We start from the raw sequence: 19918 nt of genomic DNA, 5'->3' as shown, positions 1-19918 counted from the left end.
GCCCATCACTCCACTTGCACCCGCACCGGGCTGCGCTGCAGCCATCCCACTGGAACTTACGGAAAGCAAATTACTAATCTGTAGGCAGGGAGCACGAGAGGGGGCACACCTGCCAGACTCTGTCCCTATGCCGGTGGCGTTTACCAAGCTGCCCTGCCCGTGGGGAGATGGTGCTGGAGGCCTCGGTGCAACGCCACCCCACTGTGCCAGTTTTCATACCGCAGCTCTCCCTGGGATGGGCTTGAAACCCACATGCGAGAACCAGGGGGAGGTGCCCAGTCAGCAACAACCCTGCTTATGAGAAGACACCGACACTCCCAGTCGCATGTGACCGTGCACGTAGGGAATTTGGCGGGTAAATAGAAGACATCCAAGACAAAAACTGTCCTGCAACTGTCCTAGACTAGGATGCACGACCAGGAAGCGGGAGGGAGGCCTGCCCAGCTACACGCAGCTGCACTAGCCTGGGTGAACGTGCACCTCCAGGGGAGCTCCCAGAGCAGAGGGGCCAGCAAAGACCTGCCGGGGGGCACCTGGGACAGGCACCCCGGGGTGCTGGACGGGCCAGCCCTGCCAGGAGCTTCTGCTTGTCCCTTTGCCAGCATCTCCCTGCACAGAAGGGTACCAGGATGGCAAGAGGGGCTGGCAGGGCGCCTGCCCTCATTCCTCCTCGGGCCATGCCCCCGCCCCGGGGTGCTGGGCGGCCCTGGGGCCAGCGCTGCCGGGCAGCCCCCAGTCACCCCTCTGCAGCCCTCGGCGGCCCCCCGGGGCAGGAGGGGGTCCGTGCCCGCCGACCCCTCCCAGGGTGCCGCTGGGTGGCACTTTTTCCCCCCAAAACCCGCAGGAGCAGGAGGGGCTCACCCCAGTGCCAGAACCCGACGGGATAATAAAAGTGGGGTGGGAGAAACCCCCGAGCGCGGCCAGCGGCAGCCGCCAGCCCCATCCCGGGGGCGGGAAAGGACCCTCCCCATCGCTGTGCCCACCCCTCTCGCCCTGCTGCTCCTCCTCCTCCTCCTCCCGCTTCCGCCCCGGCGCGCCGCCGCTGGGCGCCCGCCGGAGCCGGGGCCGGGAGCGGGCCGGGGCGCTCACCATCCCGGAGCAGAGGCTGATAACGGCGGTGTGCCGCGGGCGGGCGTTGACGTGCCCCCGGTAGAAGCAGTGTTTCACGTCGGCGTCCGCCGCCTCGGCGTAGAGGCGCCGCTGGTCGGCGGCGGGCTCTCCCAGGAGGCTGACGGTGAAGAGCGGGGCGATGAAGGCCGAGCTGGCCGTCAGGTTGAAGAGGAACTGCTGCCCGAAGGCGGAGAGCCTGTAGTGCGCCTTGGGGGAGGCGGCGGCGGCGGCCGTCCAGGCGTCGGGGGCAGCGCTGGTGCTCCGCCGCCGCCGCCTGAAGTGGACATCGGTGGGGAAGGGCTCGCCAAACTCATTCACCCGGGTAGGAGTCACGATCTCGTACTCGCTCAGCTTCTCCAGCAGCTTGGCTGCAAGGGAAGAGAAGCACATGCCCCTGAGCCAGGAGGCCGAGCCCCCTACCCCCGAGGGGCGGCAGCCCAGCACCACCCCCCGGCTCCCCACCCCTCCCCGAGCACCCCCTTACCTTGCCTGGGGTGCAGCTTCTGCCTCCTCGCTCCCGTCCTCAAGCCGTCGATGAAGAGCGTGGTGAGTGCCAGCGCCAGCGGCGCCAGCTGCATGGTGCTGCGCGCTGTCCTCAGAGGAGAGCAGCCTTCCCCCGCCTTCCTCGGGCTCTTCCTCGCCTCCTTTTTTCCTCCCTTCCCACCCACCCCCCCACCTCCTTTTTTTTTTTTTTTTTCCCTTTTTTTTTCGCCCCCTTTCTCCCCCTCCCCGCCCCCCGGTGCGCTGCCGGGGGAAGGCGCTGGAGCCGGGCGGCGTTAGGGGCGGGCGGGCCGGCGGGGCGCGGGGCGCCGGGGGCCGCGCATGGTCCGCGGGGGCGGACGGGCCGGGACCGACGGGCCGGGATGGGGGAGCCGGCCGCCCGGCCGCCTGCCTGCTCTCCCTCGCTTTCCGCCTCTCCCCCCGTCGGGCTGGTGGACGGGGCGCTCCCGGGAGCCAATTTAAGGGGGCGGGCTCCATAGATCAAGCAGGAGAAAAGATCCCGCCCTGTTAGAACAGGGACAGCCCTTCCTACCCCCTCTTCCCCCACGCCTTCCCCCATGTCACTTTCTTTCATTCGACGAGGAGCACCGGAATCGCAGGTTTTCGGCTCGAAAAACTGCTGCGGCTGGACGGAGGGGGGGGGGGGGGGCGGGGGGGGGGGGCGGCCGCTCGCGCCGGCTCCTTGCAAGGGATTTTCGAAATGCAGAGTGGCCCCGCCAGCACTGGGGGGACCAGCCACTTTGTCACTCACCGGGGGGACAGCCGAGGTTTCTTACGTAATTGATGTTTTCCCCCTTTTCCTTTTCTTTAAAGACAGCTCGAAGAAGTGTACCAGCAATCGAAGAATCCCCCGTGTGACACTTTGGGTAGCAGTTTTCTTCTGCGTTTGTCAGATAAGAGGTGCTTAAAGCAACTTTTTTTCAGGGTTAGTTTTCTGTTGTGCAGTTTTCAGGCACCCTGAGGGAAGGGGAAGATTATTTCCTTCTCTGAGTTTATTTTGGTTTACAGTTTGGAAGTTTTCTATGAAAATCTAAGACATCCTTTAGAGCTACATGTAATCAAGCAGTATCTTCCACCCTTCCTCAAGCCAAACCCCCAAATTTTGGTGGTTTTTTTTTTTTCTTTTTTCAAAAGAGGGGAAAAGGTGCGATGAAATTTAAAGCTTGTAGGCAAGGCAAAAGAAGATCAATGGTTGGAAGTTCAGATTTGCATTTCTATAGAGAATTTCAAAGTTCTGCACTTCATTCTGGGACAAGGAACAGAAATACCAGTATTTGCTACAGAAAGGGAAAGCTTAAAAAAAAAAAAAATCACAATCCACTTCTGGGCAAAACAGCACCTCCTGGCTCTTCTAGACTAACTGGTGAAGCCCTACAAACCTCAACTATTAGGAGTGAATTATCAGTTTTGTACAGTGAACATAAAAGTCAAAGTCAGCAAAGCATCACCTGCAAAGCCGGGGCAGGCTCTTGGCAGCAGCTTTGTGCAGTAGAGCACGGTTTAGGAATCTCCACGTTTGTGGAGACCCAAGTCAGCACACCCTTAGGGCAAGGCGTCATGGCACATAACCTCCCAGCATGGCGTTGTGCCCACACCTATAAACCACGTTTAATTTAAGTCTGGGATGCGTACAATAAGATAACTCACCTATATTGGCTTTGGGGGCTTGACAAAGCTGGGATGCTTCCGGGTGTGAGTCACTTCGCGTGCAGTCAGCTCTGACAGTGGTGTTGGGTCTCCTTGTGTCCAGCCTTAGGGCTGGCACGGGCACAGCCACACCTGCCTGATGGTCCCCCAGCCCTGGGGAGCAGAGGTGTCTTCCTGCTCGCACCATGGGTGTGTAGGAGCAGCGACGTGCCCATTCTGGTACACGTGTCTTCTGCCAGCAGCAGCTCTTCCCAATGGCCAAACATGGTTATATCTCCATGCACTCACCTGTTCATGGGTGAACCTGGACCAGATTTGCTTTTCATGATGCAAAGGGCCTGCTCAGTCACATTTTCCTATCCTTGCCGTTAATTGCTTGCTCATGCACACTATTTAAGAAAGAAAACCTCAGAAGAGATACAAGACCAAACTACACTGAAATAACTTCAATGTGCAAACCCCTGGCTTGCGTGGCCTTTCGTGGCTTGGCAAGAAAAGTGTGGCATCCCCACCTGTCCCACACTGGATTGTGTCCTGATTGAGTTGGAAAAGCCACTGAGGTCCTCGGGCTGCTGGATGAACAAAAAAGAATCTTGTAACATCATTACATAGCACCCGGGCTTCCCTCCAGGCATTTTATCACTCTGATTCTTTTCTTCAGGCTTTCTCTGTCTCATCGTCAAATAAATTACTTAACTTGTAGCAGGAGTACTATCTGCTCCCTGAGCTGCAGTCCTGCTCCACGAGGCCAGCAGGAGCACCCTGTACATCACCGAACCCCTGACAGCCTTCCAGCACCTTCCCACAAGTTCCACGTGTGCCCTAAAACTTTCAGACTTCACAGGGAGAAGGATACAGGGTGCTCGAGTGTGGGATATGGCCCCAGAAGTCGTGGCAGGGGAGGGGGAGGCCGTGTCCTGTGCTCAGGTGGGCGCAGACACGTACCCCGGGAGTGCCGGGGCGAGCCAGCACGGCCAGGTGGGTGTGTTGAGCGATATCGAGCTGCCAGTCAGCAGAGGGGGAGTTGAAGAAAATTGAACGGAGTTGCCTGAGGAAGGAGAGAGTGAAAAGCTGAGCATAGCATTAGAGCTGAGTCAGAAGGGAGGGGAGAAGGCTTACGTGGGACTAGTCCTGCCAGTGTCCTGGGGGAGAGGGATGCAGCCTTCGCTCCTTTCCTCGTCCTCGGACCAGGATGGTGTTGGGAAAACAGGTCTGCTGCTGTTTTATCTGGACTGCAGAGTGCACCAGAACAGCTGCCATCCCCATTTCACGAGTGTCCTGCATCCCACTGCTCCCAGCCTCGGCATCCCTTTGCACCAGATCCCACGCTGGCAGGAGCTGCCTTGCTTCTGTTCAGCTCACTGACACAGGAAAACCTTTCAAAGCTTTGGGGTTTTTCCCTAGTTTTCTACAAGGTAACCAGTTAATTTGGCTCTGGGGTGAGGTTCAAAGGAGCTGAGGAGCTGGCATGGGGTAAGAAGTGGCAGCACATAGCTGTGCCTGGGGTGGATAGGACCCTTCTTTTTGGCACTGAGCTGAACGGGGTGAGGCTGTCTTGCAGAGGAGCATCCTCATGGGCTCACTCACTGATCTGAAGCCTTGGCACATACAGACATGAGGGCAGGCAAGAAAGAAAACCCTTCCATCTTTCAGAAGAGGGGAGCTGACCCATGGAGGAGCTAATTAGGTCTCAATTATGGGGCAGAGTTGGGAATGGGCTGAAGTGCTCCCAGGACCAAATCCTGGCTTTGCAATGGCACTAAACACATTCTAGGAGCATGGCATGACTTACTTTCAATGCCGTTTCCATTGATGTAAGAGTTATATTTTGTGGGGCGTTTTGAATCTTTACAGCTGGAGATTAGGAAGTGCAGAAGGAAAGCTGTCACATAACTAAATAGATTTTGCGGAGTTGAGAGAAACTAAGCTACAATCTTAAATTCAAATAGCTTTCCTGTTAGGAAGGATCTATTAATACTTACGGTATGGTAATTGTGCAGACTCTTAAGTCCTCACCCAGTCAAAAGTAACCCCTAAGAGCCCATACCTATGCATGAAAAAAATCCCTGTAAAACACTGGGAATTTTGCCCACATAAATACTGCAAAAGTTGAGCTGCAAATGCCTCTTTCTATAAACTACAAAATGAGAACTTGATCGCAACAGCAAAACTTCAGTAGAAAATTTAAGGCAGTGCATGCTGCTGCAAGAATGCACTCAAGAAACCCAAACTTCCTGAGGTTTTTGCATTGCTTTTCACCCTTGTTACAATTTCCTTTTCCCCCATAGGTGAGGGCAATCCCCAGTCACTAATCTTCGCTTTTTGCTGCTCGGCCTCTCTGAGTAAGCGTCATCTTCCCTTATCTGCTACATTCACTCACTTGCCCAACAATTATCCCAGAAGGCAGACTGTTTTCCTTTGATGGTTGCTCTTCAATGCCACAAGATAACCAAAGACAGCCAACGTTTTCTCCTCGTGTCTAATCTGTGTGGTCAGAAAGTGAAAGATTTCATTCCCTGCAAACAGCTGACTGCTTGCTGGCTGGACATCAGCCTGTCTTGCTCATCTGCCTATGCTGGTAGCAAGGATGCTGCTCCGTGCTTCCTTTCTCTTCAGTTTACAAAGCTCTTCTGCTCACATAAAGGCTTCTTGTTGAAGGACATTCTCATCAATTGTGTCAAGGCTGGATTTTTAAGTCATTTTAAGCCTTTCAGGTTTGTTTGGAGGGGCTGAGACTTGCAAGTTCTTTCTGTATACTTAATTTTCAAACTTGTTATTCATGCCAAGCCCACTCTTTTTGATCCTGGTTAAAAGGATTTAAATATACAGTTTAAACTCATCTACAGTAGCCATTTAAGCTCCTGCTTCCTCAGTGGGGCTCTCAGTTCCTACCCCGAGCTGTGCTCCATGTAACGTGCTGCTGCCATCGAGGTGTGCGACACTTGGCTGGTTGGAGTTTGCTCCTCAGACTGCAGAGGGCTGGGAAGTGGTACCTGCCATTGACAGCAGTACCAGCACAGCACTTCTGGCACTGCTGTCACAGCTTGCCCTCTGTGGGCCCATGTCCTGGTCCCCATTTTAGGCCAGTGGCAGAGGGAGATGTGAAATGATGTGCCAGGATGCTTCAGAGAAGAATTAAACTCTCAGTCCCAGCCTGGTCCCCTGAATACAGAGATGGGCACATTGAAGTGACTAATCCAATGTTACCCGGGCGAATAAGACCCAGACATCCTTCTGTTTGGTCCTGGGTTAGACCGTGCAACATAAATGTCCTCTCAGCCCATGGAATGCAGCAGGAGCTGCGTGCTGTGGGAGCCACCCCTCTGCACAGAGACACAAGCTGGGTACAGTGGAAATGTGAGTATAACCTCCTCCTTGCTCCTTGCCTGCTCGTCATCCCTACTCCTTGCCTGGGTGGGGAACCACCATTTGGGAACAGAAGGTGAAGGAGGAAAAGCAAACAAGTCTCTTGCATTGCTCTTCTCACATGCAAGGGAGCTGGCTCTCAGTTTGCTTTAGAAACAACTTTGACCCTGGAAAACAGATACATGAGTAGGAACTAGGGACTGGGTGGGAGGAACAGCAAAGCCCACGTAGATGCTGCAAATGTGTGGGATTTTCTGCTTCAGGTCAGCACGGATGGATGTAATGATCCCTTGAGGCTTTCCACTTAAAACTGTTGGTTCCAGTTCACCCCTCCCCTGCTCCCAGCATTGCCACAGACAGTTCAGATGATGCTCCTTTTGCTTACGCCTCTTATCTGCTTTGTGGAAAATGTGTGCTCAGCGTAGCCCGACTTCTGGGTCTCACTGCAGCCTGGCAGTTCCTTTGGCCTGGCAGGAATTTATAGATCCCATCCCCTACCCTTTTTACTACAGGTTGCAATCTGGTGCACGTCTTAAAGTAGCTGAGAAACACTTAATCCTACGTCTGCCTATTTTTCTGCAAATTAAGACATCAAGCTAAACACTATATTGGTTTATCTTTTGTTTGATATGCTATAAATTAAACAGGACCTGAATATGCTCCTTTTGACTTTTGATACAATGTACATGTGCATCTATGCTGTGTTCCAGGTGCCTTTGCCAAGACATTAGCAGTAATACTAGGAGGACTGAATAGAGCAGATGTTCTGTAATCCCACACCAAAAGGCAACCTGGGAATGCTGAAAGTTCTGCAGGTACAAAAAGCTCTAGCCCTTGAGCCATGTACTTTGATTCATATAAACTAATTATCAGAGCAGTTCTGCGAGGTATCACCATCACCTTATGAAGAGGAGACTGAGATGGGCGATTTGGCAAAGGACACAGAGTCGTGGAGCTCTGACCTTGTGATCAGTTCCACTCTCTCACTCCAGCTTGCATGCAGTCTAAGTGAACAATGTAATATTTCGGTGCAGGGATCATTAAACTGTAAAACTCTACTTTAGGAGGGTTGTTTTCATTCTTTCCCCAAATAGTAGATTGGCTCCAGAGATAATAAAATACAAATATCCATTAGAGTAGGAAAAAAGCTAAGCAGCTTTACAAATACCAAGTTCTTTTTTCCCTAAACTGTTTGATTTCCCTGGGGGTGTCAAGGTAGCCAGCTAAAAGCAGAAAGACATCTCCCTGGGGGAAGTCTTTGCGATGTCGTTGTATTTCCATAGTGGTAGGAAGTCTATACCAATTGTAAACCCATCAAAAAAAAGATTGTCAATGGTTAAAACATGGGAATGTTTTAAACCTAATCCAGCTTCTGTCAAAATTCATCAATAAAACTTCCACCAACTTGGAGAAGCACAGAATAGGGGCCTCTGTCACTTCCAGGAGCTATTTTACAGCATCACATCATGCTCATTATTATCCACCTGATGAACACAATATAACACCAATACCAAGATGCAACAGCTTGGAAAAAAAACATTTCTCTCTAACTTTAAAAAATGGCTCTGCTCCCTAAAGTGCAGCACCAAGAACCAGAGCATTTTAAAATGCTGCCCAGGTAGCCAAGGTTGCTGGTACAGACTGGCACAGGGAGGGAGATTATCTAATGGTAGCTCCATCACTTGGCATCACTACTAGCATCACATCATCACTACAGCCAGAAGGTGCACCAGACCACAGCAGCCATGTGGGATTGCTCCCCCAGTGCTAAAGGAATAAGAGATGCTGCTTAAATGTGATGCTGTGGATGCAACTTCAAGCAAGTCTGCAACCCGCTGAGTGCAGGATGTGCTGAGGAAGGAGCTCTCCTCCTACACCTACCTGCTCCTATGCTCTTGCACCGTTTCCTCGTTTCCTCTGAAGGCAGCATTGATAAGGAACAGACTAGGGATGCTTAGGTGGAGAGAAGTCAACTTATAAACACATGACAAAAATCTAAAAAAGGATTTGGTCTCTCCTCAACTCTGTCCTGGGTGAGCAAGTTCCATTTTCAGCTGCACACTCTGCACCGACCTGCCCATTTCTCGTGACAGCGGTGGCCCTGCCTGGGCAGCTGGGCACTTCTAACTCGGGATCCCTCGCTCTCGTTTGTGCCTGGATCGCTGCTTTGCTGTCAGGTGCCTGCAGCCTTGGCTTTGTTACTTAACCTCACCTTCAAGCTCCGCTCCTGCAACCAAAACGGGGCACTGAACAGCAAGAATTCAATGTTTCTTAAGTGTCAAAGTTTAGATGTTGAGGAGCACGCTCAGAAGTAGTGGGGTACAGCCAAGGGAGAGAAAACTCAGGATGATCTGCAAAGCTGAGAATTGTCCTCTCCTTCCCAGCTGTTTCCATCAGCCACCCCTGCTCCATGCCTTCCTGCCTTCTCACCCACTAAATACCTTTTTTGATGGCAAAGGCTGTGTATGTTCCCCTCGTGCGTTCCCTCACAGGTGCGGGGAGAGCTTCATGAAGGATGTGAATTGGCTGCAGCCTTCGTAAACCACATTTGTGACATGCCACTGAGGCTGGGCAGCAGTAGAGAGAACTAATGGAGTGTAAATCCCGGTTTGGAAGCACACATCATCTCCCTCCTCTCCCTGTAACTCCTTCACTCCCTTTGCAAACCACATGAGAAAGCATGTCCCCTGAAGAACCACAGCTGGACATTTTGGGTCGTGATAGAAAGAAGTGGAGCATTCACACAGCCAGAGCTGCCTGGCTGACGGGTTCAGAGCTAGCTGTGATGCTTCCAAGGGAATCTGTAGTCCTGAGACTAAAGCCTGCTAGCAAAAATCCTCTTTTAAAGTTATTCTGTGGCTTGGCTACAAAGATAAGGCACCAGATGGCTTAGGAAGAATTTTTAGGAGACAGTTGTGCTGGTATGCCTGGAAGGATCTTGAGAGTTTACATTTACAATAGACCATTTCTTTGGAGGCGAATGTTTGTCAGAATCATCAGTTTTAATTACTTAAAATGTAGACTGTTTCCAAATGCAGACAGCGTTAAGAAGAGGGCTTTTTCTGTCATTTTTTTCCTGAAGAGAAGACAGCCAGCAGGGATCCTTTCCTTTAACTTTAGAGGTAGCAGATTGACTCGTGGAGACTGTGCAGTTTTCATCCCAAATACTATCCTGCAGCATTTCTTTCACTGATGAATTATTCATTGCACAAGCAGGTATTTCTTTTTATCTGTTTTCAGTCAACAAAGCAAGCAGCTAATTTTGTCAACTTGAAGCACATAAAAGCATGGATCAGTTCTCAAAATTCCCAAGACTTTTAAACTAAGCCTTCCTTTGTCTTTTGGCTGCAAGGAGGCATAGGCTGGGACAGGATCCATAAGGATGCCAGTAGGAATAAGCAGTATGGCTGAAAGAATTAGCTAGCAACCTACTGGTAATCTAGATGTAGCTTTCATACAGCCAACTTCTAAAACAAAGCGTGATCAGTAAGGATTATGGCATTATTGCCTACAGTATCGGGCTGAATTTGATGACACCAGGAACAGAGCTCCCATACACCCAGTCTGAGGGCATGCTGTTTCTTTCCTAGCCAGAAGTGTTACCCAGAGATATTTAGAGGATTTGGACCATTGGAGCCTTCCTGATAACCACAACCCCGCCAGAGCAACTCATCACCTGCAGGTGCACGGCAGACCTGAGGAGACACACACATGGACAGGATGCCTGGAGATACGGCAGCTCTGTTAAGGAGGTACTTCCCTTCCTACGATGCATGTATGTTGGGACATACATGTCATATTTTTCAGGCCCCTCTACTTTTTTTTTTATACACTAGAATACAAATATGTTACTGAATGTTGGTGATGGGAATCAGGCTTACGTTTGTAAGCCAGCTGTTACCACTTTTTCTCACCATGTTTTATCAGCTTAATTTTTCAATATCCCTAATATTTCCATCCAGAATTTTTAAAGGGGGGAAGCATGACTTGGAATTGACTGTAACACGAATGGATTTGTTGGCTTAACTGACATTGTTTTGACATGACAGGGCCTACCAAGGGACTAAGGCCCCTTTGTGCTAACTGCAGAACAAACACAGGACTGAAAATGGAGCCGCTATCAGAGCTGCCCTGCCTTATCACACTCAGTTAATGCGTTACTCCACGATAGCCAGCCAGCTAAGAGCAGCATTTGTTACAGGGAGAGGGAACACTGGTACGCAGCAGCAGCATTGTTGCCCTATGCAGTTTTCATAGCAGGTTCCTGGCCACGGTTCTTTGTAACTCAAAGCCCATTTTCAAAACAGAGAATTGTCCAAATTTGAGTAATTTAATCCACCAACAAGGTGGACATTTGTGTTTGTGCCACTCCAGGACAGGGAGATGCTGGCCTGTGGCCGAGTGCCCTAGACCTGTTAGAGCTTCTCAGCTGTGCTGGCATCTCCCAGCACCCACAGGTCAACCAAAGACCCCAAGAGCCAAAAGGGCACCCCCCTCCCCAAACAGGTGTGTAACTGGGCTCATTAAAACAAACACATGCTTGTTCTGTTTAATTCCATGAATTAATTAACCCCTCTCAACAGTGACTTTGTAGCCCTGGTTACACACGTGTAAAACCATCTAGTTTAGAGCAGCAGTATCTAATTGACCGCATGAAGTTTTTTTGAACACCGCTATGAATAGAAAATAGGCCTTTGGGCCAGGAGTCAGCAAATCTGACATGCTTCTACCAAGAGCATCAGGAGGGACCCAGCATCTGCACCTCTTTGCTGCTTTGGCAGCGTCATAACAGCTCTGATCAAGAACCATCGCCATAGCCCTCCTCTCTTGCAGCTATCCCCAAGCCACCCTCCTGCAACCAACCCACTGCACAGCGCAAGGAACAAAAGAGGAGCTTCTGCATTGCTTAAACACAGAACTACTGCCCTGTTACGGCCATTTCTTGCCATCTCCAGGGAGGCCGGTGGTGACCATGCAGCAGTGACAGGGTAAGAACAAGGTAACTTACAGCAGTGCTGTACCTGAGCACTAGTCTGTCTCTTCTGCTGGGGACCTGCCGTTGGGTGACCCATGCCAGAGACAATGCCTTTGTGCCCCTCTGGTGAGCTGCCCTGGGAGAGGGACCCGAGTTCTGCCTGCGGAGATACAAACGGCATCGTCACTCTTGCCCTTTTGCAAGTGCAGTGCTGATGTCGAAAAGCTTGACCTTGCACTGCCCTACAGTCTGACATCGACACCAAACACTGAGCACCCAGAACAGACATGGCTGTAGAAATCCCTAATTAACAAATTCTGATTAAAAAAAAAACAACCATCATAGTCTCAATAGCATGCATGTGCAGCCAGACTAGTATTGCCAATGTCTGCGAGCTTTTAGCAAAAAGTGCGGTGAGATCTCTCAGTGCATAGAGCTATAATTACAGCTGTCAAGGACAGAAATCCCTTTCACTTTTCTGCCCCATTCCCAAAGACTTTTCTCATGCCCCAGCCCTCTCCTTGTGTCCTTCCTTCAGGCCATGTGTCATCTGTCCAGGTCACCAAGCAGTTGGGTTCCCGTGCCTAGAAACCAGCTCATCTTACTGGCAGATCTTTTTCTTTTCACATCCATTGAAATCTGTAAAAATAAGACAATGCACAAGTAGCTTTTTAATCTAATTATACTTGTATTTACTTGGCAGAATCTTAGATATTTTGCAAACAATTTTTATGACCCAGCAAAGAGCTTCCAGAAGACATGAGCGTGTGATACAGTGACACGGATGTCTGCTGTCAGTCTGAAATGCAGTACAAGCGTGCACTTCTCTATCCAAGCCTTTCAGCAAAAGTGCATGCAGCTTGTTTCTTGATTTCGGGAAATACTTGCAAATGCAAGCAGCCTCACCCTGCAGCTGGTGGTGTCTGGAGTACCCTGCAATGTGGGTACAGCAGCGCCTGGCCCTCGTGCCACAGCCACAAGCCCCCTGGCTCCGGACAGTGCATGGATAACACCGCAGCTGGAATAATTAACACAGAAGATTTTGCAAGCACATTTGCTGATTGCAACTTTGTCCTAGAGACTGGAGTCTCCTGCAGCTGTGAGAAAGGAGGCTCCTTGTCGTTTATAGCTGAGGTCAGCGGAGGGCCAGAGCAAGGAAGTTTGTATTGCAGCAATTTGTACCTTATCTGGTTTATAGATGTAAACAAAAGGTTTACACTTCCGTTACTGAACTCTCCTACACCAAAAATGTTCAGCGCATAGAGGAGGAGAGGGATCAGCCATGTCTGCGCACACTTATTTCTTGAGCATATTTTGAAAAGTGCAGTTAACGAGTCCGGTGTTTCTGAAGGGTTTGGAAATTAAGACTCCCTTGCAGTGCTTAAAAACCCAGTCTCTACAGATGTCATTCCAGGATCTCCATAGGGTCTGGATGTAACTCCTAAGTCTCATGGACTTGGGTCAACACCGCTGAAGCCAAGAGTTCTTTCATGAGCTTTAGGTCACTCCCAGTTGCTTCTGAAGTCATTGCCCAGGCTTTTCTCATTTTAGTCACAGTACCAGAGTTTTGTATCACTTGAAAAGCTCCAAGGCAAGGGACATATGGAGCCTACAAAAGCATAGTTATTGTGCTAGCTAGCTCCAGTCCCATGCCAAGCAAATTATTCATGCACACTCTGTGGATAGGAGGCACAAGCTTTCATGTGGTTATATGGATAAAGGGAGGAGAATTTGGGCCACTGACTCAGCCTGTCAGCAATGTTTCCCCCTAAATACAGCCATGGAGCTGCAAAGCAGATTTCTCACAGCACTGATGTTGGGGCAGTACTCTCTTTGGAAAATGTGACCCCTTATGTACATGTCACTTGGAAACCAGTATCGTACAAGGGAGCCAAACTCTTCCAAAAGTCTGACCTTTTGATTATTACCTTTCATGAAAGCAAGCAACTGAACAAAAGCAGCTTAGAGATAGCATTTCAAATGAGAATCAGACAGCTTGCCTGAAACAGAAGCAGTAGCTACCTGCCCAGCCTGTTAGAGACGTGGCCATGCTATGCGATGCTGCACTCCTGCATCCAAAAGGAAACCTGACATTCAACAGGTGTTCTGCTTTTTAGGTGGTCTAATGGAAGGAGAAAGAGTTTGAGGAGACACACTACAAAAAGGTCCTTTAAAGGCACCTACTTTTCCATTTCAGCTCCATGACCAAAATACTGTGGGGGGTTTTTTCTTCCCCTCTCTCAGCAGATTTTATTCAATTACCATTGCAGCGGCCACTGCCGAGTGCGGGGTACATTCCTGATTCAGTCATTTTTGTGTCTACTTGGCAGCAATCGTGAACACCCAGAAAAGCAGGCAGTTGCTATTTGCTTCAAGTTTTACTTTCCCCTTAGAAATATTTCTGATTTGGCTTTGCCACACTACGCACACACACAAATAATTCTTATGATCCTTTCACAAAGGAATTAAATTTACTCTATTATTTTAGTTAGTGGAAATAGAAAAGCCAATCAGCTGACTGTAATTGTACAATAAAGCCAAGAGTAGTTCATTTCAATCCTTGTTCCATAATACTTATATAATTCAGACCTGGAGACAAAAGCAGTAAGGTCATGGATTAACAGTGGCTTAAAGTTGAAAATAGCCTGAGGAAGTAAGGATGACAAAGTAATTACTACTGGGCAAATCATATGTTAATGGGTATGGGAATTATTTAGTGTATGACATTTAATCAATGTAAATGGAAGAAACATAAAAACAAATTCAACTTTTAAGGTCTCCATGATTTTATATATATGTGACTAGTCTCTATAATTGAAATAGATCTATTTCATATAAAAATACATTTGAAGTGACAATATATTAAAATAAATGGTTTTGTAATAATTAAAATTGTTGTTGAAATACAGAGATAGTTCTTATGAATAGTGTTTTATAAGTTTGCTTTTTTAACTGAGGTGCCAAGCAATTAAAAAGAACACTGTGCAGAAACTCATCTCTAAACACCTGCCATAAACTGCAGTTTTCTAGATAAAAGATCACAATTCAGAGGTAAATAATGTTGGCAATTCACTTTGCTATAGCATGCGAGGTAAATCACATCAAAGCCTTCATGTGCATACCCAAACAAATTAGCAAAATCCATTATAAAAGGTCTGGTAGGGTCTGTACTCACCCGTGCTGGAATTTCACAAGACACCTAGCAATGTTTCATTAGGATCACCTATTGCAAGAATTACAGCTGGTACAATAATAATTGCTGTGCCAGAGATAATTGCAGAGATTGCGAGAGCACAAGACACAGGATAACTAGAAAAGGAATTCTGTCACAAGAATGCCACACAATTTTTCCCACAAGTAAGGGAAGAAAATTAGATTTCGAAACAGCGGGTGAACACTTATTTGCCAGGGTAACAGCTACTGCCTGCACAGAAACCATCCCCCTGGGCCCGTGGGATGTTCAGAACGAGGAGCAGCTGAACATATCCAAGGAGAACAGGGGCAATTAATATTTTAGTGCTTCTGTGCTAAAAGAAATTACACCTGCACACATTATCGCTGGGTGAAAAAACCATGCATTGATGAAAACACATACGATCTAGTTCCGTTACTCATCGGACCACCTCTAGCCTTGCTGTCCAAGACACCTCCCCAAAGGTAAGTGCCTTGTCTCAGTGATTGGGACTTACTGGGAGAAGTTCGTCATGGCCTTGATTCATAGCTCAGTCAGAGCAGAGAGTTTACTGAGACCTTTTGGGTCTTTGTAATACCACAAATAAACCCACTGTCTTGGGATAATGTACCTCCTTTTATACAAACATTTCATCTCAAAGTCTTAAATAGGCAATAAAACAATATTTAGTCTTATAAGTTGTCTTTGTTTAGGTTCATAACGTAGCAACCTACCACATGCATTCCCCACATTCAGAACACCTCAAAACCTCTATTAGTAACTCATCCCAAAATAAACGTACCATTTGAGTCAAAGTTATTCTGTTCTGAAGAAGGCTGCTATAGCCAGGTCCTGTGAATACAGGACGATAACGTGCTCTTGATTATTTAAGAAAAAAAAAAAATAACAAAACAAACAAACAAAACAAAAAAAGTGAAAAAAGGTGTTTTCCATTTCAGAAGTGATTTTTTGCACATCCTTATTCAAAGCCATGTTTTCTTCATCCAGATATAGGTTATGACCTGAAGAAAATATCCACCGCAACCTTTCTTTCTCCCAGCCTTTGGATGCCACCATCAGAAGGATGATGAGGCATTGCCTCCTGCCCCCAGCCACACGACACAGTGTCCTGGGCCATTTCACAGGGTTTTCCCTGTCCTTCAATTGTCCCATGCAGAAGCAAAACAACTGCTATGTACACGTAGCACAATTTAAAGACTGCTTAACAGGCTGGTTCTGATTCTCTGTGTCTTATGAGCCACATCATCCTATTTAGTGTTTTTGGTGTTCCGTACGCGCACCGGTGGCTCTGTGCTGTTCCTTGGTTCCTTGTCCAGCCATGGCAGATAATAATGCCTTTGGCATGTGGCACTCAGCTAAGGCAAGCACTGAAAGCGTTAACTCAAAGGCAGGATAATGTCCTATTTGGTTGAAGTAAAAAGTAAATAAATACAGGATTTACTGCAATTTAAGGCTTAAGATGAGATCAGATGCCTGTCATCTCCAAACACCTCTCAATCAGCGAAAAATAATCCTTCACAAAATAGATTATTGTTTTTTGGTGCAAGTTTTTCTGGAGAAAATGAAGCCATATGTTATTCCTCCGTAGAGTGGAGGAAGGTGAAGTATAAACTCAGCTGAAAACTTATCCAGGGCTTCTGGCAAGTGCGGGCTCGACGCATGTGATTTGTGCTGCTTACCAGATCTTTGCATTTCATGGATCCCAGATGATGTGCAGGGGGATCTCTCAAAAAGGATGCAGGAAGTTAGGGCTATCATCAGCTAATGAAGAGGGCAGGGAAACTAAAGGGGAGCAGACAGGAGAGTGAGCTTGGAGCTCTGCCCTCACCGTGGGTGAACGAGGACTCGCTCCCATCCCTGGGACCTGTGGCGCTGGAGCCACCTGCCCACAGGGTTGACTGGTTATCCTTCTTCCCCTCTTTATTTCCAGTAAGGGGAGTCAACCTGACCTTTACTTTCAGATCTGAGAGCAGCCTTGAAAATGAGAACAGCGAAGCCATCCAAATGCAAACACTGGCTACGGTAGGCCTATTTATAAATCGTTTAGAAGAACACCATGAACTACAGGAGGAGGGGAATTTCCTTCTCCCCCCTTTTTGCTGCCTCAGTGAACAGAGTGGCATGCTTGAATTTGCTTTCCTACATACCAGGAGGCCTATAGCAGAAAATGAGGTTAAATCCACAAATGCAGGACCTGATGCGGTCAAGTGACACCAGCTCTGTTTTCAATGCAGTGCATGAAGGGGCCATTCTGCTAAACACATCCCTGGTGCCAGCACAGTCCTTCAGACTTCTGTTAGTGGTCCTGCCTCTAACAGGGGCAGGGCTGCCCAGGGGAAAAATCACAAACCAGATGGAGTGGCTTGGAGGTCATCTACCTCTGAGGAGAGAGGGGCTGCGGATGGCTTCCCAAGCTGCTACCTCCATCCTTCTCCCTTCCAACTCTCTCCGACATAAAAAGGTTTTCCTTTAGAGGGTTCATAAAGAATAAACAAACAAACCACTCAGCTGCAATAGTAAGTGGCATTAAGAATTCAGAAAGTGAGAAACTAGCCCAAAAGAGCCAGCACCCAAGCCCTCATGGATTCTTGTAAGGATTCAGGTTTACCATAGCCCCCAGCTTGCCACACAGCTCTCGGTCACATCTACTATCAGCCCGCTTCTGCCAGGCTGCTGCTTTCGGTTTTGAACCTTAGCCCTACAAGGAGTTGTCTGAGCAGACTGTTAACCTTTGTCTTAAAGGACGTCATAAGCAAAAACAAACTCTGCCCTTGCAAAGCTTCCCTGTTTATATTCCCCACATACACACAATTACTTGCAAAAGTAATCCAACAGATTAAATTTCCCTTTCTGAGAAGTGTTATCTAATGGCCAACCAGTGGTGGTGTCACTGTGCGGATGATGCAGTCACTAAAGTGCAGCTACTTGGTCAGCAGAGATGAGGTCAAGCTCAGATGCTTGAAATAACACACGGCAGAATGAGGATTTCACCCCTTTTCTGCCTGCCCTGCACACACGGACACTGAGGATTAAGGCAGTTTTCAGGGGTCTGATGAAGCTAGAGCAGATGAGAGAGGGAGAGTCAACTGGTCATATTCTGTGTTATTTTGGAATGATGCCAAGCTACCTGTCATTATTGACACGTCTTGGTTTCTCCTATCTGCAGACATCACAGGCTGCCTCACCCCAGTTTGAGTCACATCACAGGTACCACTGGAGCATATGAGGACTGGGAATAGGAATCAATTAAAGGTGAGATGCAGAGAACTAAAATGCACATCCTTGGCACACCTCTATAAACAAAGGTTAACCCACTTTCCCCTCTTTTACAGGTCACTGAAATTGAGGTGAATTTTACCAATCCAGACATTTCTAGCTACCTTTATCTTCTGTCTCCCATCTCATTTCTCCTGAACCCTCTCCAACAAACATCACGGGTGATTTCTGGAGTCAGAGTGATATCTTTGTATTTCATTGCCCTCAGTAGAATTGTTTTCCACGAACTCATCTAGTTACCCCTGAAGTCAGGGGGCTCACAGAGAGCCAGCTGTAGGAAGGACTGAAAATTAGGTTGTTTTTTTTGTCTTTCCTATGGGTAGTAGTCAGAGACAGCCTCCTCTCTCCAGCCAGCTGCCTGGAACATCCCACTCCACAGGAGATGATGTCGCATATGGGTTAGCTGGAAGGGTCACTGAGCAAGTTGCTGGCTATGTCAATGGCAGGCTGGCTTTTCTAGGATAGCTGGGGCTGAGTGACTTTAGTTTCTCACAGGTTGACTTTTGAATTCAAGGAGAATAAGAAAAAAATCAAGATGAGAGATGAGTCCACTGTGTTGGCCTGGCATGGCAGCCCCCACCTTGGACAACCTGCTGGTGAAGAGGCAGAGTCCTCAGAAGTTCGAGCAAGTCTCAGGGCCTCTGCAACCGAACTCCAACAGGACCTGGTAACACCTGGGGTGACAAGGAAAGGAGCCCTGAAAGTGCTTGTGCCTGCACCAAAGTCCCTGACCTTACTGGCAAAGCACCCATTGAATTTATTGGCTTTAGGTTAAGCTGATTAAAGAAACAGCTGGAAAGGTGACTGTCTCTAATTAAATGGACAATAATTTATTAATTACTTGGGCTGCCTCACAGTAAAAAATAAACTGTTTATTAATAATGGTTTTAAGGCTCAGTTCCTGTTTTAAGTAAAATAAATTTAAGTAAGCAGTCCCAGCTGAGCTTCTGGCAGGAGGGAATTTACTGGAAAAATTAAACATGTTAAAAAAGAAAAAAAACTACTTGGAATTTACTAGTGTTCCATTGCCATTTTAAGTTTTAGGAGGGGTTTAGTGCAACCTAGCACTTGAATTTCAAATGTTTTCATCAGCCACTAGCAACAGGCATAATTCTCCTCTGGTAGAAAACTGGGAATCTCAAAACCTCTCATTTCTTATTTTCCTGGTACTGTAAATATATTTTGTATACACACAGTATATTTTTATATAGACATACACACACTTACACATACTTATATATATACTTACTCCTGATACAAGGCAGTTTGGGAGTTCCCCTCAACAAGGAAATTTGCAGCTGAAACATGCCCAGTTCAAGGTGGCAACTTCTCTAGGATGTGGCACACGAGATGGAAAGGGCAGCAATTAAACATTATTTTTGTTGCTAAAGAAGGATCTGTTCCCTGTGATACTTCAAATTCCTTCTGTAACCATGGGTAGATGATTTAGTGCCAGATATTCAGAGGGATTTAGGTTTATGAAGACGCAGATAGAAAACATAGGAATTTCTTTAATGTCTGGTGCCAAGGGGAGCTGGACATCTGGGGAGAATTTTGAGAATTGATCTGTGTGCCTCTTTCTCTCCTAATTTGCTTCAACAGATGTCGTTTTCTCTGCATTGGCTCTTCCTATTCAGAAAACGTCAAACCCAGTGATTTCCTCCCTCATCAATAAGAATCAGGAGAGTGAAGCACTCCAACAAACAAGTCAGCTGAAAAAGGGAGATAGATGAAAGAATATGAAAAGTTTAATGATTACTTCTCACCTTTATCAGACATGAATGACCTATTAAATATTTACTGTCAGAATCACTGTCCTCATGTTAGGCAATGCTACCTAGAGCCTACAC

The 19918-nt window shown here is 47.8% G+C and overlaps 1 protein-coding gene and 1 long non-coding RNA gene across 15 annotated transcripts in view; one reads left to right on the top strand and one right to left on the bottom strand.

The window, feature by feature from the left end:
* ADAMTS9 (ADAM metallopeptidase with thrombospondin type 1 motif 9) overlaps positions 1–1786 on the bottom strand; it is an 86212-nt gene extending 84426 nt beyond the window's left edge. For 6 of the 7 annotated variants that reach the window (XR_005827295.1, XM_040589536.1, XM_040589534.1 and 3 more), the window contains exons 1-2: positions 1595–1778; positions 1090–1478 (exon numbers count right to left, since the gene is read on the bottom strand). Coding sequence is in view for 6 of the 7 variants with exons in the window: in XM_040589536.1 (XP_040445470.1) it covers positions 1090–1478; positions 1595–1688 (483 nt within the window). In the remaining variant the exon portion in view is untranslated. Of the gene's footprint in view, positions 1–1089; positions 1479–1594 lie in introns of all 7 variants that reach the window. The other variant, XM_040589533.1, reaches the window with a different exon arrangement.
* Positions 1318–19032, top strand: LOC121086174. Of its 8 annotated transcripts, none has more exons than XR_005827302.1 (7): positions 1318–1432; positions 2429–2511; positions 7335–7439; positions 10215–10376; positions 11458–11612; positions 17959–18044; positions 18125–19032. It is a non-coding gene; the product is annotated as an uncharacterized LOC121086174 (long non-coding RNA). The 8 variants fall into 8 exon arrangements; XR_005827299.1 differs by having other exon boundaries at positions 2429–6615; XR_005827303.1 differs by lacking the exon at positions 7335–7439 and having other exon boundaries at positions 10219–10376.
* The last annotated feature ends 886 nt before the right edge of the window (positions 19033–19918 follow it).

The sequence above is a fragment of the Falco naumanni genome, chromosome 4 (assembly GCF_017639655.2).
Source record: "Falco naumanni isolate bFalNau1 chromosome 4, bFalNau1.pat, whole genome shotgun sequence".
Classification (NCBI taxonomy): Eukaryota; Metazoa; Chordata; class Aves; order Falconiformes; family Falconidae; genus Falco; species Falco naumanni.
The sequence above is the reverse complement of the archived record's forward strand: the minus strand, read 5'-3'. Positions and strand labels throughout refer to the sequence as shown.